Source organism: Sceloporus undulatus, chromosome 1 (genome assembly GCF_019175285.1).
Source record: "Sceloporus undulatus isolate JIND9_A2432 ecotype Alabama chromosome 1, SceUnd_v1.1, whole genome shotgun sequence".
In the NCBI taxonomy this organism is placed as follows: Eukaryota; Metazoa; Chordata; class Lepidosauria; order Squamata; family Phrynosomatidae; genus Sceloporus; species Sceloporus undulatus.
In genome coordinates this window covers 153,321,075-153,339,019 of record NC_056522.1, presented here as the reverse complement: position 1 = coordinate 153,339,019, position 17,945 = coordinate 153,321,075, and the positions used below count along the sequence as shown (strand labels likewise).

Below are 17,945 nucleotides of genomic sequence, written 5' to 3'. Positions count from 1 at the left end.
CTGGTTACATACAATTCCCTTGTTCCAACAGCTTCACTGACTACCAACCCATTTCCAGGCAGAATTCAAAGTGCTGGTTAGCTCCTAGAAAGCCTTGATTCCAGACTCTCTCTTGCTGTATGATTTTCCCCGAGGTTTACGAGCTTCAAGAGAGGGCTTTCTCTCAGTCTCATCTCTTCACTCTGAGCACAGTCTGTTTTAATAGAGATGTTCTGATGACCTAAACTTTTTTTTACTGCAGATCAGGCCTCATATTACAACCCTGCGGAAATACACCTATGGCAAACATATCCTTGCCAAACTGGAAAAGTATTACCTGAAGAACAGTGCTGACCTGGGGCCAGTTGGAGGGCCGCCAAATGGAATACTTTAAAGACACATTCAAGCAGCAATCTAGAAGATGAATTTTATTGTGAATTATCAAAACACACAACTTAACTAAACTTTTTTGTGATTTTTAAAAAACTATTTATTGAGTTCATCCATTTGTAAAAAATTTATTCATGTGTATATTTGTGGCGAATGAATTTGCAACATATGCCCATTTCTTATCAGAGACCTATCAGGTTGCATGGCTCACAAAGCACAGAATGCCTGTAAATGATGTAACTATCAGAATAGTGCTCACATTTTGTAAATTTTTACTTGTAAAGTCACTGAATAAAATAGTTTTTAAAGGGAAAAAGTACAGTATTCTTTTAATATACTGGCTTACAATCTGGTAGGTCTGCCCATCATCATAGTGCAACGTGTTTATATAATTGTATATAGAATTAGTTTTCATTCCCCCCCCCTTTGTGCAGAATCTTTTTTATAACACTTGAAAATAGAGCAATTGCATAATTATTATTTAACATGTTACAGAGAGTTAAGTTCTGTATTTTGATGGTTCACAGTTTTATAATCCAAATAGCAATCAGGGCACTGCAAATACCAGTCAAGGAATGGTGAAATGTAAACACCGAGGAACTGTTTCTACCTTTCACTTCAGAAACAATTTTTTAAAACATAGTGCTCTTTTCTCTAGAAGTGTATAAAAGCTATGTATATATCATTAAATATTTAATTGATAGTAGAAGGTAGGGGAATAAAATCAAGGTGGTACTTCAGTCCAGCAATGTACTGTCTAGGAAAAGAGTAAACCTACCGTAAATGACTAGACAGACAGCTGGCACAAGACGTGTGTGTTTTTGCTTTGCATATACAAATATAAGACAAGATTTGAACGTGTTGAGCATATATGCTTTGTGTTCTCACAGTAAATGAAACTGTAGGCATTTAATAGAAAAGGAGAAGGCCTACTTAAACTTGATAGCTCAACATCTAAAGCATGATTAAATATTCAAATAGCTTTTTGCTTCCTTATAAATGTAAGCATTGTATAAGTATAGTTAATAGATGTAAGTTTACCATTTGTAAACAAATTTCTCGTTTTCAATGTTTTACAAGCCTTGCTAATTGAGTAGTGATGCTTACTTTGGTTGTACAGATGTACATTTGTAAACCTTCATGCTGTAAATGTAATTTGTTTTACCCCTTTTGGGAAGAAAATTTGCATTTTAGTGTATATTCACATCCCTGTCCCTTTTTGCCCTGACATAGTGTTGTATAATGTAAATTTATTTCAGCAAATCAAGACTGATTTTTTAAAAATTCTATCTTTATATGGTTTCAGAGATATGAACCAGCTTTCTTTTATCTATTATGAGAAACTTTTTTGTTTATAACATAGCTATTCTGTTAATATGGACATTGGGAAACTTAACCAGTTTAATCATTAATGAGAATAGAGACAAATTAATAGACTGAAGTACTGATTACACAAACCAGTGCTTCTTCCATCTTAAATGTGGCACGATTTGCTTTTGTACAGAAAAGTACTGTATTTTTGAACAGCTTGCTTCATCCTAAAGCAAATATGTATGATACTGTCAATTTTTCTCTGAACATGACACTGTAACAGTAACATAAAGGTGTACATTTACAAGCGGCCTTATGTACATTTCCCAGTTTCCTTTTTAAGGCAGAATTGTGACCATATGTGTAAAATTAAAATCCTTTTTAATCCTTTGCCTATGAAAATATTTTGGAAAGAAGCTTACTTTGTATATTCAGTTTCTGAAAGATAAAGTGCTTTGTATTTTGTTCAAGTCAGTATTTTGTGTAAACACTTGTTCATTTTGATGGAATAACATAGGTGCTTAAGTTGCAGAGGTGTTGGAGGTAGGGGCTTGACAACTGATCACATGAAAGCTTTTGGAGGGAGACCTTGGGAGAAGGTAGAAGAGCAACACATTTATGCCATACTGTTACTCTTCTTTTAACTAAAGCATACTGAAGTTTGCTTATAGCAAAAATGCAGTTATGTTGTAATGTTGATCATTTAACAGAATAGCAGTCATACCTAAAAAAATATTTAATGTTAACTGTCACAAATAGCATTTATAATAATGTCTTTTTTCCTTGTATAAATGATGCGGTAGCTGTATAAATAGTTGAATAAATACCAAATTAATAATATTTGTGTTAAAACAGTTTTCCAGTAGGAATAGAAGACTAATAAACTGCACTGGGATTTTCTTTAAAACGTTGTGTCACTTTCTCATTCAGAGAATATAGTTGTCCACAACTTCACTTGAAATCTGGGGGAGAGGCATATATCCTCTCTAGTGTATCAGGATAAAATTTCCTACAATTTTCTAAATCATCCTTGCAAAAATAATTTAATATTGTTACATTGGAAGTCTGTTCTATAACCTTGCGGCTTGCCCAAGTAAATACTTTTGCTCTGATATAATATGCTCTTTTCTGTTATCTGACCAACACTTTTTCCATTCAGTTTTATTAAATATGTTTGCACAATAGAAATATTGGGAAAACAGGAATATCTTTTCTCACTTTATATATAGGAGACATTCTAGGTTTGGTCAAGAACCACTATGTTTTTCTTCCATTTCTTTCAGTCTCTTCTCTGATGTAGATTTGGGTATGGGACATTTTGCCTAGTCTGTGTTTAGGTCTGTTCTGCCTCTAGGCCGCTCTTAGTTCATATTGAATAATGTAATGTTCACTTGTAATATGCTGTAAAGAAAACAAAATGAAAATGTGTGAATAACTTTATTGCAATATGTTTGGTCTTATGTTTGATTCTTACCAGAAAATGTTGTTCTTCTATTGACTAGAGTTGCTACTCAACGTTCTTTGGAAATGTTAGTTACATCTGCCAGAAATGTATTATTTCAGTGAAATATGTATTTTCTTTCCGGATTTAATCAGCTGAAATTGCAGAACCTTGAATTATCTCTGAAGTTTCCCAGTTGTTGGAGCAACCACTTAAAGTATTTTGTCCTTGTCACTCTCAACCCAATTTATTTAAACTGGTCAAACTTTTGTAGACACTTCAGTAAAATTTGATACTTATATGTTCCATAGGGACTTCTTATGTCTTTGGTCCTTTTAAAAGAAATTTAATTTGTAGCGGATAAAGCATGGTGCCACAACAAAATGTATATGCATGCACACACAGGTCTCATTGTTATACACACATAATTTTGGTATGCAACTCAGGTTCATTGGATGAATACTGCTGTATTAAAATGTTCTCACAAGGAGTAATTAACTACAGAATATCAACCTATTGGTCTGAAACACACTGCAGAAATAATCCAGTTTGGGACTGCTTTAACTGCCATGGCTCAGTGCTAGGGAATTCTGGGAACTGTAGTTTTCTGAGATTTTTAGCCTGTCAGAGAGCTCTGGTGCCACAATAAACTACAATTCCCAGGATTCCATAGCACTGAGCCAGGGCAGTTAAAGGAGTCTCAGACTAGGAGTCTCCTACATGTATAAACAGCAGAATTCATGTAAGGGACACCAAGATTGTTTCCTCTACAAACCTTCAAATGTATGAAGTATCATTCTCTCTAAACCAAATGAAGATCTCTTAAGCTACAGGGCAATATGCTTAATGAATATTCATGGGGAAAAACCCCACTCCATTCCACTTAATCCCCACACTGGGGTTGCTATGGTCCCCAGCAACTACTCGAAATATTTGTAAAGCTTTCTTTATTCTTTTTCTTTTTAGCAGACTTGAACTACTTTAAATAGCCACAAATGAGAAGATGCTTCTCGTGCTGGGCAGCCCTTGAATTGAGATTGGCTTAGAGTGGGAGGCAAGATAAAAGGGGTTCTTGTGGCAGGAGAAACCAAGAAAATCCTATTGTAGGAACAGAGTTTTTCTCTCTCTGCATCTAGCCCTTAGATTCCTCAGCAGGTGTGGATGAATTGTCATGTCATATTTCATGAACATCCTTGATTAAGCATTATGCTGAACGTAAGCCAGTAGACCCAATTCTTTTAAAAATATGTTTAACTTCCAAAAATATCAGATCCACTTTTTCTCTACTGAAGTGAAGGGAGAAGTAAAAAAGCAATGTTGTGGCTTTTTTAAAAAATAGATTCTTCTGTATAACTATACACACACACATTCACTTGAACTCCAATGAAGTACTGCTGGGTCCGTTGAATTAACCCTAGTTCATTTTGCTCCAAATTAACTTTTTCTTGACAAAAATTAAATTGCATAGTGCATAGTGATTTCTTTTTTGTAACATTCTGGGAGGAGGTAGCTAAGCTGTTTGAATGCACTGGACCCTTCACACAAACAGGTGCCTCTTCTAGTCACCTATTGACCTCATGAATTCCATAGAATTTTCTTAGACAAGAAATATTGAGAGTTGGTTGTGCCAGTTCCTTCCTCTGAAACAGAGCCTATTGTGCCTGCTATTAGTGGTCTCCCATCCAAGTACTAACCAGGGCTGACCCTAGTTACACATACAGCTACTTAAGAGCCCAGTATTTCAACTAGGTTTTGGGAGGCGAGAGTTTTTCTGCTTTCTTTTCTATGTTCTCCTTCAGGGCGTCTTGATATCTCAATATGGATTACTTAATTGGTGAACTCTGCCTACCCACTCCCATCAAAAATACCAAATTGATACAACAAATTGATTTTTTTAAAAAAGTTAATATTGTGAGAGCCAAATTGTTCCAATAGTTTGTGCCAGAGTAGATCCCCCCCCCAATATTGTCTATGTCATGCCTGCTTTTATGCTAAGCCATTTTGAAATATCTACTGGGTCTCATTAGCAAATGGATGCTGTCAAAATAATTGAGAACGATTGTGTGCAGGTGCCTACTCGGAATGGTGGGGCAGAGCGCAGGGTCACCAGAGCCAAGCAACAGGCTTTTGAGCCCCCCATTGTCCTGCTCTATCAGCAACCCATGGCACAGCATCAAAAATCCACTTCTTTACAAATGTGTCCCCATCACAACTATCTATTTCTATGCTTATTCAGAAGTATCAGTCGTAGCACAGTACAAAAATCCATCTTATGCATTTCTGTTTGCGGGAAGGACTAGGAATATTGAGGGCTAGGCATGGACAGTGAATTCTGAATGTCTAAGATATGTCTTATTGGACATAGTACTAACAAGACAATCACAACACTACAAACACATTTCTTTGGAACTACATATATTCTGACAACAGCCCACACTGCAGAAATGACTTTATAAGTAAACATACAGTTTAAATGTATTTTTTAGAACTGAGGTGAATTGGTTGACTGTTATACTGGGCCCACTTGGGTGTTGGCTGTGACCTCTATCAGGTTGAAATGTTTTCTAAAATAACGTCCCCATACCTGGACATTGGCCAGTTGCTACTCTATAACCCTTGGACATTTGAAGTCATTTGTCAGGTTTGTATTTGTAGGACACCTTTCATTGTTGAAAAAAATGCAACAACAAAAAATACTGTTAATTTACAGAGCCCAGCTTGGGTCTCTTATCAGTTCATCTCAAACTACAGCCTACCTTTTGTTTCATTCATCCACCTAGATTACATCAACATTAACAGGAGAGATGGAAAGGGAGGGACCTGGTTTCATCTTTTTAAGCACACTTCCTGACACTGTTTGGCACATGACCTTTATTTATTCCACTCCATCGCCTGCAGCCTTCTGAAAATCTCAACTGACTGCCCTTCTCCCTGGTTTTCCTTTATGTTAGCACACCCTCCCATAACACATCTGTGCAAGTAGCTCCTTTCAAATACCTCAAAATCCACCAGTCCCACAGTGTTCTTGAGTTAATCCCCTTTTTTCCATGGACCACTCAGTTCCAGCACAATTCTGTGCATATGTAGTAACAAGTAAAGCTCACTGAATTCAGTGGGGCCTACTTGTGTTATCAGCATGCCACTAAGCCAAATGGTGGCAGCTTGAGCTGAAGTAAATGTATAGCAGGGACGTAGCCAGGATTTTGGGAAGATGGGGTCCAGACTAAGTGCCACCATTATAATGGGGCATGGGCATGGCAGCACAGCAGCACACACCATTCATTGTATCTAACGGAACGGGGGGCGTCTGGACCCCCCCTTGACTATGTCCCTGTGTATAGGCTTCCTTGTTCCTTGCTGCCTCCATTTTCTCTGGTTCAGTTTCAGCCTGAAAATTCAATGAAGCAGCAGTGGTGGTTTCTGTGACAGTGGGGCTGTGGAGCTGCTTTAGTTTTAGGTCTTTAAAGGAACTATCCAATATTAGGCAATAATAGCTTTAGGAGAGGCATTTCAACCAGAAAAGGGGGGGATTAGTGCAAATGTGGAAAAATCATCAAATGATGTATTGTGGAGAAGGGGGTATCATCATTGGGGAAATCCCAGAAGGGTGGATTAGAACCCCAAAGGACTAGGTTTAACACCAGGCCCTGGAGTTCTCCACACCTTATATAAAAGACATCTAAATAATCAGTGTACAATCATAACCAATAACTTTTGGCTCTGAGAAAATATTTCAGACTGCTCCTCTTGGAAGACCTTTGTTTGGCATTGTGTCTTGGCTACTGTTGAGGGGGTGCCCATGCAAATTACAACTCATACAGTGTGTCCTTGCTCGAGGGTTGTTTGGTGTGAGTTGGCACAACCATATTGTGCTGGGATGACTTACGAAGTTCTGGGCCATATTCAATATACTGGCTTTCAATTGTGTCCTCAATGTCTCAGGGACATTGTTCCCCATATAGCAACCCCACAATTCTCTTTCTCTAGCAGTCACTTGCTGTTTGGCAATCCCTTGACTTGGATAGAGAGGGAGAGGGAAAGGGTCTTCTAAGTTAAAGTAATGGGCAGAGGAGAGAGGTGAAACCCAAGAGTGTGAAAGAGAAGAACAATAAGAGATGCTTCCTAGGAAGTGAATGTGGATGTACATTTGTACATGCAAAACAGATATGACTTGGTGAAAATAGAGGCAGTTACTCCAGATCATATAGAGACTCCATTTCCTTCTGAGCCTTAGCCAGCTGAACCCTTGGACTTTGAAGCTTCAGGCCCATTTCTAGCTGGCTCCTCCCTCAGTTTTGCACACTTTCCCACTTCAGACAAAACAACAACAGTTTGTTTTATTGTTTCAGCAGGATGACACAAGAATGTGGAAACATGATTTCCCACCCTCACTTTCGTAACCCTACACAGACAACTCTGATCAGCCTTCCATTCGTCCTGTACCTTGTTTACCCCGCTGTGTAATGGGAAGCCACCTACACACTTCCTTGTGGCCATATAAGGCAGAAAGTTTTTTCCACTTGTATTTTGCTTCTGGGCTTTCCACCTATCCTCAGTTGGAACATTGAATCCTAGGTTGCACCTTCTCATCCATCCTTCTTGTTTTGTGTTCATCTCTCACTCACACTGTTCCATTTGATAGCCATCCCTTTAATAAGAAAACTAATCCTGCACTTAATAAATAAGAAAATCAAGCACAACAACAACAAAAACCTTGTGGCACCTTGAAGACTAAATCTTTTGGTATAAATCATCAGGAGCACAATTTACTTTGTCAAATTGAGTTGTGATATAATCTAATTTATATAAATATAGCACAGGGGTGTAGCTATGAGGAGGGGATGAAGGCATAGCAAGAATTTATGCCTATAACTCATATTTGCTGCATTTACATTATCTTTGTATTGTTATCTTTTCTCCTTTCTGTGGAGGCCTGAACTGTATTTCCAATGCTCAAGTGAAGTCCTGTGTTACTACAATGCTAGACATTTGGGAAGTGGAGGGAAAAAACTTTTGGGGAGACAGAATTCCAAAATGTCCCTCTCCCCAGCTACACTTTTAAATTCCTAACTCAGAAGTGGGCAATTACAACCCTCCAGATACTGTTGGACTCCAGGTCCCTTATCCTTCCCTCTTAACTATGATGGTTTAAATTGGTGGGAATTGTAGTCTCACAACATCTAGAGGACTACACATTCCCTGCTCCTAACTGAAAAGTCCAAAAGAACAATTGACTTCCCTGGGTCTCAAACCTTCCTCTACCCATAATTGAATCCTCAGAACTAAGGTGAATGGGAGATAAGTGAGTTGTGGAAACTCAGAAGAAATTATTAGTGACAAATTAATAGACATGTTCTATTGTTGGCTTGAAAGGGCCAGGAATACTGTCTTCTGAGGTTGGTCAGATCTATAATTTCTTCTTCGTGGTCTCTGCGAATCATACAAATGGGTTTCACTGCGCCTGCGCAGTGCTGCTCGGAACCTACTGGAATCACTGGGCAGCGTTAACTCTGCAACATATTGAAACTTTTTGGCGGTAACTCCGCCCACCCGTTATAAGGCCCCTGCCTCCTCTGAGGTTAGGTTCCAGGACCCCCTCATGGATAACAAAATCCGTGGATGATCAAGTCCCATTATATACAGTGGCATATAAGATGGTGTTTCTTATATAAAATGACAAAATCAAGGTTTTCTTTTTGGAATGTATATGTGTTTAAAATATATTTCAAACCATGGATGCTTGTATCTTTGGTGGGAAAAAAAATCCATGGATTTGAAAGGCTGACTGAATTTATGCTAGAGGTTAATACTCAAGAATAACCTAGACCAACAATGAAAAGTTTCTATTTGACAGCAGTTTAACTGCATCCTCTTCTCTCTTGCCATTCTGGTTTTTCCTGTCTCAGCTCCAATTCATTGAAATGCCTGTATTATACACATATAGAGACACCCTCTTCCTTGATAAATGGAACTTGGGAATGATAGATAGATATCCTGGAAGACTGAACAACATAAAGAGGCCAATAGGAATTGTGTCTAGTTCATTAATGTGATCCATACCTTTGGCCATTGCTACTGTATCTGGGGACAGAAGACTGCATGAGTAAACCACAATGTTTTTTGGGGGGGGAGAGAAAGCTTGCAATCCTTATGTTGGTTCTTCTGATACCCTCCATTTCCAGTACTATGTGCAAAGATGGACTAACCAGTGTCTGCTCATCTATTCATTTATTTAGTTTTACATTTAGGTTCGTGTATGCTTCTGTCATGCTCTTGTAATCTCCATTTTTGAAAGTGAAAGTTGTATCTTTTCAGCTGTCTTTTAATATATAAAATGTTCTCGTAGGTTTTCTTGAAGAACTGGATGAAATGGTGGGATGTGTTGACAACTTCCTGAAGCTCCTCATTTTAGGGACGCATTTTACCACCCATGCCCCCACCCTAGAAATGAGACGGTTTGCATTTTGGTAGCATCGTCTTTCAAGTGCTGGAGGGAAAAGTCATTAAGATACAGTTTTCCATAAAATAAACAGTCTGCATGGTACTTTAAAGGGAGGATCTAAAAAAAAGGATCTAGTGCTTCCAAAGCGAAGACATACTGCTTGTTCTGTACCGCTTGGCCCATAGAAGAATAGCTTATTTTAACATCTATAATATTCTGTGGTGTACAAGCTGAATAGCATGTGGATATACTTTCACTGTAATTTAAAAGAATGATTGGAAAGTACTCTCCGTCACACCCAAGAGACTCAGTCAAAAGCTTAGCCTACTTTTACATAAACAAAATGCAGTCTAGTCCATGCAATGGCATAGTGTTTAAGTCTACAACAGCAAAATTATAAGCTGGGATGTAGGGTCTTCTTCTCTACTGAAATCAAAAGCTTAAGGCAAGAACAAAATTCAAACTGAACAACTCATCCTAAGAGCTAAACATAACCTGGGTCTAGGATAGAGGAGGAAATCATGGAGGCCTCCAAGATGTTGTTGCCCTGCAACTCCTAGCATTTTATCTATTATTTATTGAGTTTATGTTCTGCCTTCTTCCCAAAATAGAATACAAGGTGGCTTCTTCTTCATTGGCCACACTGGCCTACTGGAAGCTGCCAGCTAAAAATGTCTGGAAAGCTCCATGTTTGCCACCCCTCGTCTAGCAAAATGAGAAATCATTGTATACTTATATACAAAGGGATGTTCTAGCACTTTTGAGACTAAGGGCCTAAACAGACCACCCCTTTGAAGTGGCCTACCACTGCCCCTTTCAGTGCCGGATCGGGGCTGCAGCAAGTACATGCCACAGCCCTGAACTGGCCTTTCTCTGACACTAAAAGGAATGGCAAAATGCCACTCCTTTTTGCGTGGGGGAAAAGGTGCCTTTGCCACCATGATGCCACCTGCCATGCGGTTGGGCGAGACAGCGGCATCAGGGAGGCGTTGGGGCATGCACCATGAGGATACCATGCCTGCACTCTGCCCCAAATCTATTCAATCTTTGAACAAAAGAAGTTGTAGCATTAGCTTACTTCATCCAATGCATGGCTGTTTATACAGTCTGATTATAAAGGTCCTTCCTCAGTATCATTTCACTCTATGCATCTGAGGAAGTAGACCAAGGTCCAAAACACACTGCAGAAATAATACAGTTTGAGATCACTTTAACTTTTGGATTCCTGGGAACTGTAGTTTATTGTGGCACCAGAGTTCTGACAGAGAAGGCTAAATGTCTCACAAAACTACAGTTCCCAGAATCCCCTAGCATTGAGCCAGGGCAGTTAAAGTGGTCTCAAAATGGATTATCTACGTAGATCATCATATAGAATACCCCAAGACACCCGTCTCTCTGTCTCTGACTGTTTGAATGATTTAAATGATATTTTATTTGTTTTATTAATTGTTATGTAAGTATTATTACAGTGTTGTTTTAAGAGGGAGGAATAATGGGACTTACTTTTATATTTTTAATATTTTATTATTGCTCTAAGCTGCCTTGATCCTGATTGAGAGGCGGGATATAAATACATATTATTATTATTATTATTATTATTATTATTATTATTATTATTATTATTTTCTGCAGTATGTTTTGGACCCAAGTCTATGAAAGCCAACAGTACAACTTCTTTTGCTCAGTCTCAAAGAGGCTACAAAAGCCCTTAGCATACTGACATTCCAGACTAACACAGCTATGTCATTGCATTGTATACTGAATCAATTGGTGCTTCAGGAAATTAATCAGTAGAGAGGTATGGGAGAGGGATGTTTTTGTATGAAAAAGGTGATTCTTGTGCAAAAACTATTTTTTTGGCAGTCTCTCCTCAGAAACATATATAGGCTTTTTGTGCAAAATTCTGTAGGAAAAACTGTGTTTCTGAAAACATTGTTTTGTGTGAAGTATTTTGTGTGTGTGTGTGTGCAAAATTCACATGTTTCACATACATTAAAAACACTGCAGTTTGTGCAGGAAAAAATACCAGTTTTACACCACCTCCACCCATGTGTTTCTGGGCATGATTTTTCTCCATGCACTTTAGTATGTGCAAATTACTGGGTAAAAACTGGACCAAATTCTTACCTGTGTGTTATGCTTCCTGATTGTATTTCCTCAGTGATGGGAAGCCTTTTATCATCCGAAAAAACAATAATGGCAGATATTCTTTTCACAATTAGTGTTCACGTAAAATCCCCATAATCCCTAGCAAGTGTGGCCTATGAACAAAGCATTGTACCAAATTAAACAAGCAGTTCAAAGTACACTTCTATGCATGTGAAACCGTGGAGCGTACCAACTGATACTAGTTGGATTCACTTCCAAATCAGGATAAGGCTATTTTTTAAAAACCACACCACATCTGTTACTAGGATTATTTTTGATCTCGGCAACAGCTCTTTTGTGAATGACCCCTGCAAATAATATGACTCTCACAATCTCTACTTGATTTCCTTCAGATGTCAGTGTTCCAAACCTGCCTCTGCTCCACCCTGCAAGAGTGTGAATTTATACTTTTAACTTTGAATGACCCTTTGGTTTCTGATGAAATGGGCTGAAGCCAAGAAAAGTTTATAACAAATTAAACTTGTTCGTATCCCACATGATCCAACATTCCACTGTATTTGCTGCAGCTAACATGGCTACTCCTATGGAAATGGATAGGGCAGAGTGGTGAGTTGAATATACTTTAAGTCAGGGGTTCCTAAACTCTGGCTCCCAGATATTGTTGAACTACATTCACCTTGGGTTTGTAGTTCAGCAACAGCTTCTCTTGTTTGCTTGTGCCATGGCAAACACTGTTAACCATTCTATTACTTCAGTTCCTGATCAATCATTCCTTCAATTCAAAGACGAAGGTCAGGACACTCTTGACACTTGAGGACCTCTCTGATGATTTTTATTAGTATTAGTATTATTTCTATCCCACCTTTTTCCAAGATTGGGACTCAAAGCTACATACAATGATTAAAAAACATTGTTAAAAATCCACAAAACACAAAAGTTAAAACACAATTGAACAAACAATGGAGATGAAAGAAGAAAGTGAAGTATCAGTCTTAGTGCACATGTCTACACAGGCCATCGATAAACTGTACTAGAATCAACAGCCTTGTGAAGGATCATCATTTTATTTCTGCTTTGTGACATGCTGGTATTTTTATGACTAAAGCAAATGCTAAAATAGTTATTGGGCTAGGCCAGTATTCAATTGGTTCCCTATGCCAGCAATTTCTTCAGGACTGACCAGAAGTGGTATGGGAAGGCAGACAAAATCTGACTGTCTCCAGTATTCCCTCTTCCCAACAGTACAAAACCAGAGCATGGAACAATTCATGGCAGAAAGTGATCACTTTTTATGTAATTTTATTTATATTTCTTTTAAACTTGTAAGCCACCCAAAATCCCATTTGTTGGCTACAAGGTTGTGAGTTTGATCCCAGGGGCTCCAAGGTCCACTCAGCCTTGCATCCTTCTGTAGGTCACTAAAATGAGTATCCAGCTTGTTGGGGGCAATCAGCTTCCACACTGTAAACTGCTTAGGGAGTGCTTACATGCACTGATAAGCAGTATAGAAATGTACTTTACTATTTGCTGTTGCTATTTCATTCACCTGCACCCCATAGCAACTATTATTTTCCTTCCTCAGTAAAGTCAGCCCTCTATATCCATGGATTCTTTATTCACAGATTCAACCATCCATGGCTTGAAAATATTTAGAAACTATATAAATTCCAAAAAGCAAGCCTTGATTTTGCAGTATTATTTAAAGAACACTATTTTACTATGCCAATGTATTTACAAAGACTTGAGCATCCACAGATTTTGGTATCCATGGTGAGTCCTCAAACCAAACCACAGCGGATACCAAGGGCCCACTGTATCTTCTTTAAGGCGCATAACTGATTCATTAATTTATTTTTTGGAGGGTATTGCAGCTCTAAATTACTCTTGCACTCATAACATCAGGAGAGACTGTGTGACACTTTGCTATGGTCCTTCTGTAGGTGGAGGCCTCCCAATAAAAAACTGGGGATGTCTTTGGCATATAGGACAACTGGTGAATCACAGTATGAAATTGAAGTTTCCGGAGTAGCCCGCCTACAGCTACAGCATTATTCAGGCCTGCCTGTAGTTACTTGTGAGGAATTGTGATTTTGTGCTGACTCATTTCTTTCATGTTCATCATTCAACATCTCAACACTCAGTGACTCATGGGTTCAATGTGTGAACATGAACGACCTCCCCTGAAACTTTGTGCTTGACATGTCAGATGAAAAGGAAGCTCTGTCTGGGTTGTTGCCTCCTTAGTGGCCCGGTTGAACATGCAAGTTACTACTTGATGATTTAGTCATTGCTGGCATTATACAAAATTAAGTAATCTACAAATTACTTGGATTATGGCTACTGTTCTGTCAATCAGTCTCAGAAACCCTCCCCTCCAAAATGGATACAGTGGTACTAAAAATGTGTGAAAGAAATCTGTGCAGTACTTTGACAGTGGCAGCACCAGAATGGGCCAAGTGCATTTAAGGCATAGTGAGAGTTTTATGCTATGTTTAATTTCTGGAAGCAAAATAACAATTTAGTTCCTGCTGACACTCTCATCCTCAGCTCTGTAATAAAGCCCTATTGTTTATTTTAGTAGAACTAACTTTTTAGTAAGCATGCCTAGGACTGCATCTCTAGTTTAATTTCCAGCATATGAATTCTGTTATAATTTCCATAAAAAAGAAATTGTGCATGGAAAATAGTATGCGTATTCAGAAGGCTACTTGCTCCTTCTCCCTAGCACCACCTAGGCCTTTTCAGTCCTGAAAAAGCTGTATAAATGGAACACAATACTGTGTCTACTTAGAAGTAAGTCCCATTGAGTTCAGTGGGATTCTTACTCACAGCAAAATCTTTATAGGGATTGCTGCCTATGCACTATTATTTAGAATTAAATAATAAAGCAAGTAATCAAAATCTTTGCTCATAAGAATCATTAGCTATGAAATTCCACAGGGAACCAGCATTTTGTCTCATTTGTTGTTGTTGCTATTGTTGTTGTTGTGTGCCTTCAAGTCATTTCCGACTTATGGAAACTCTACGGCGAATCTATCATGGGTGGGGTTTTGTTTTTTTAGCAAGATTTGTTCAGAGGAGGTTAGCCATTGCCTTCCACTGAGGCTAAGAGAATGTGATTTGCCCAAGGTTACCCAATGGATTTCATGGCTGAGCTGGAAATTTAACCCTGGTCTCCCAAGTTATATAACCTATTAATAATACCATTGCCATTATAGAGTGAATTTCATATGTTACATAAACTTTGTCTCAACAATTGTACAACAGCCCTGACAAGCAGGTCAGTAATTATTCCCATAATGTAAATGGGAAGGGAGAGAGAGAGAGATAATCTCCTGGTCATGCAGTGGTTACATGTCAGTACTGCAACCACAAGGTTGTGAGTTCAATCTTAGGCAGGGCTCCAAGGTTGACTCAGCCTTCCATCTTTTCATAGGTCAGTAAAATGAGTATCCAGCTTGTTGGGGACAATTTGCTTACACATTGTAAACTGCTTAGGGAGTGCTAGTTCACTGATAAGCAGTACAGAAATGTACTTGCTATCGCTCTTGCTCTAATGTCTTTGGCAGCTGTGAAAAGACTGGCTTAGTGGACTTTACATAGCTCAACTTGGGAGGATAGTGGTAGTTTTATATCTGGCAGCATTCCCCCTCACCGCATCCCCTGGAGGATGTGAGACTGAGAGACACCTTTCTCCACCAAAAATCAAACTCACGTGCTTTCCTAACAACATGGCTTTGATTTGATGTGAGGAGTGGGGAGTGGGGGTGGAGTACGCACACAATGCGTGTGTACAAGCCAGGCTTGCCAACTTTTCCTTGTGGTTGAGAAAATCACCGCAAGCAAAATAATTGTTACAAAATAATTGCGGCAAAGTATGCAAATAAAATCCATTCCTTTAAAATGTGCATAATAAAATTATGCCCATGGATATGCAGCTGCACGTATTGTTTGGGGGTGGTGGTGCTTGTTGTTGTTTAGGGGTTTTTTGGTGGGGTATTTTTTGCCTATAATTAAAGCTGTTGAAATTACAAGACTGTTGGTTTTGAGGAGTCCCCCCCCCCCGGAAAGCCAATGAAGGAACAAAAGAGAAGGAAGGGAAAGACAAAGAAGGACGTTATCGTACCGCAGATTCTCTACATATGCAAAACAAAGCTTGAAAAAGCTGCTCTTTGGAGATGACAACTCCCAGAATCCCCAAGCCAGCATGACTACTGCTGGAGGTAGTTCAAAAACACACCAGTTCAAGGCTGTTAACAAAGGCCATTTTCAAATGTAAAACAGCAGCAGGAAATGCAACCAACAGAAGCACTGATGTTCTGCTTCTGCATCACTGTTCTTAGTAGGAAAGTATTAACCTGCAGGATCTGTTATTGTACAATATGCCCACCACTGACTAAACCATACATGGCCAGCAGGCTAGTCCCCTGCCGACACCTTTTGGCTATCCACATTTTGGCTGAATTTGTAGCATTTTCTTTCTTTCTTTCTTTTTCCCACTTCTCCTTCCTAATATAGGTAGCTCTCTATATCCACAGATTCTTTATCCATGGATTCAACCATGGCTTGGAAATTAAATATACAGTGGAACCTTGCCTTATGTGGGGGATCTGTTCCAGACCCCCCGTGTAAGGCAAATTCCACCTATGCTCGAGCCCTATTCAAGTGAATGGGATTCGTGCATGTGGTGGTGCAGTGGTGCTGTGGCACACATGTGCCATGAGTGCGTGCCCCATTCATCCAAATGGGACGCACTTCCCCTTGCGCCCCACGCACTCCTGCGTGGCTTGAGCACGTACACTCAAAGCTGCATATAGCCACCTGCGTATAACGCGGGTGCACTGTATATCTATATTCCAAAAACCAAACCTTGATTTTTGCCATTTTATATAAGGGACATCATTTTACTATGCCCTTGAATTTAATGGGATTTGAGCATCCACAAATTTTGTTATCCACCAGGGTCCTGACACCAAACCCCAACAGATACCAAGGGCCCACTGTATATGTGATTATTTAGTTAAGTCACTGGGAGGAGAGAGAAGTCTTCTGTCTTTGTAGGAAAATATGGGTAACACTCACATCTAAACCAGGCCTGAATAGTTAGTGTATAAGGATTTCTCTCTGTCATCAGGGAATATCCTTTTTGGCAGAGTATACAGGGCTTTCAGATCAATCTTCCCTGATCTCTAGGATAAGGGGGAAGAATCTTATGACAAGGACATTGCCTTGAAAGGTATATCTATATATGCCAAATGTGGATAATGCTTGATCTATTATGATATCTGTCTGTCCCATGTGACATCCTAGAGGGTCATCTCTTGGACTCAGGTTCTGGCATGACAATTCCAGGGCCTGGGATAGTTCTGACCTGGAAGCTCTAAAAGGGTTGTATATAGAAATAGCCTTGACCAGGGAAAGTGCTGGGAGGGGCTATATGTTGTGTGAGAGAAACTAATTTCCTTTAGCCATTACACAAATTAGAAGACACTTCTCTTCCATCCTCCCAACTCCTCAGGGATGATGGGAAATTGAGGCATCCTTTTGCTTCCTGAATAATTGCAAACCACAAAACATTTTCCTCCTCACCGGTGCAGTTGTGTATTGTATAGCAACCATTCCATTTATCATTCCAGTAATGAACAGACCTATAACGCCTCCATATTTCCCCCCTGTGAGGGGTGGGAAATCATTGTTTTCATAGTAACAGATGAAGGTAAAGGTAAAAGTAGTCCCTTGACATGAATGTCTAGTCACAACCGACTGTAGGGGATGGTGCTCATCTCTGTTACTAAGCCGAAGAGTCAGCGTTGTCCGAAAATGACTCCAGTGGTCATGTGGCCAGCATGACTGAAATGAATGCTGTTACCTTCCCACCAAAGTGGGACCTATTTATCTACTTGTATTTGCATGCTTTGGAACTGCTAGGTTGGCAGAAGCAGGGACTAGTGACAGGAGCTCACACCATCATAAAACACTCAGGCCTCGAACTGCCAGCCTTCCGATCTTCCGATCATCAGAGCTGGCGTCTTAACCACTAAACCACCGCATCCCTATGTATCCCAATATTAAACCAGGTAACATATACATGGTTTAATATTGCTTATTAACCATATCTCATATTCTATAACAGCATAGTATTCTCTCTGAAGACTTTTTCCCCACCCTTAGTGTAGCTTAATGCTGTTATATCTTGCTTTTACTAACATATTTCATACTGTTTATGCAAGAATTGTACTGAGTATTTCCTGATATCTTGATGTAAATCCTTCC

General features: G+C 39.2%; 1 protein-coding gene across 16 annotated transcripts in view; it reads left to right on the top strand.

Moving 5' to 3' along the window:
- Positions 1-3,120, top strand: part of PUM2 (pumilio RNA binding family member 2) — a 70,800-nt gene extending 67,680 nt beyond the window's left edge. For all 16 annotated transcript variants that reach the window (XM_042450812.1, XM_042450756.1, XM_042450747.1 and 13 more), the window contains one exon: positions 242-3,120. In XM_042450812.1, the coding sequence (XP_042306746.1) occupies positions 242-373 (132 nt within the window). In that variant the 3' untranslated portion in view covers positions 374-3,120. The remainder of the gene's footprint in view (positions 1-241) is intronic.
- The last annotated feature ends 14,825 nt before the right edge of the window (positions 3,121-17,945 follow it).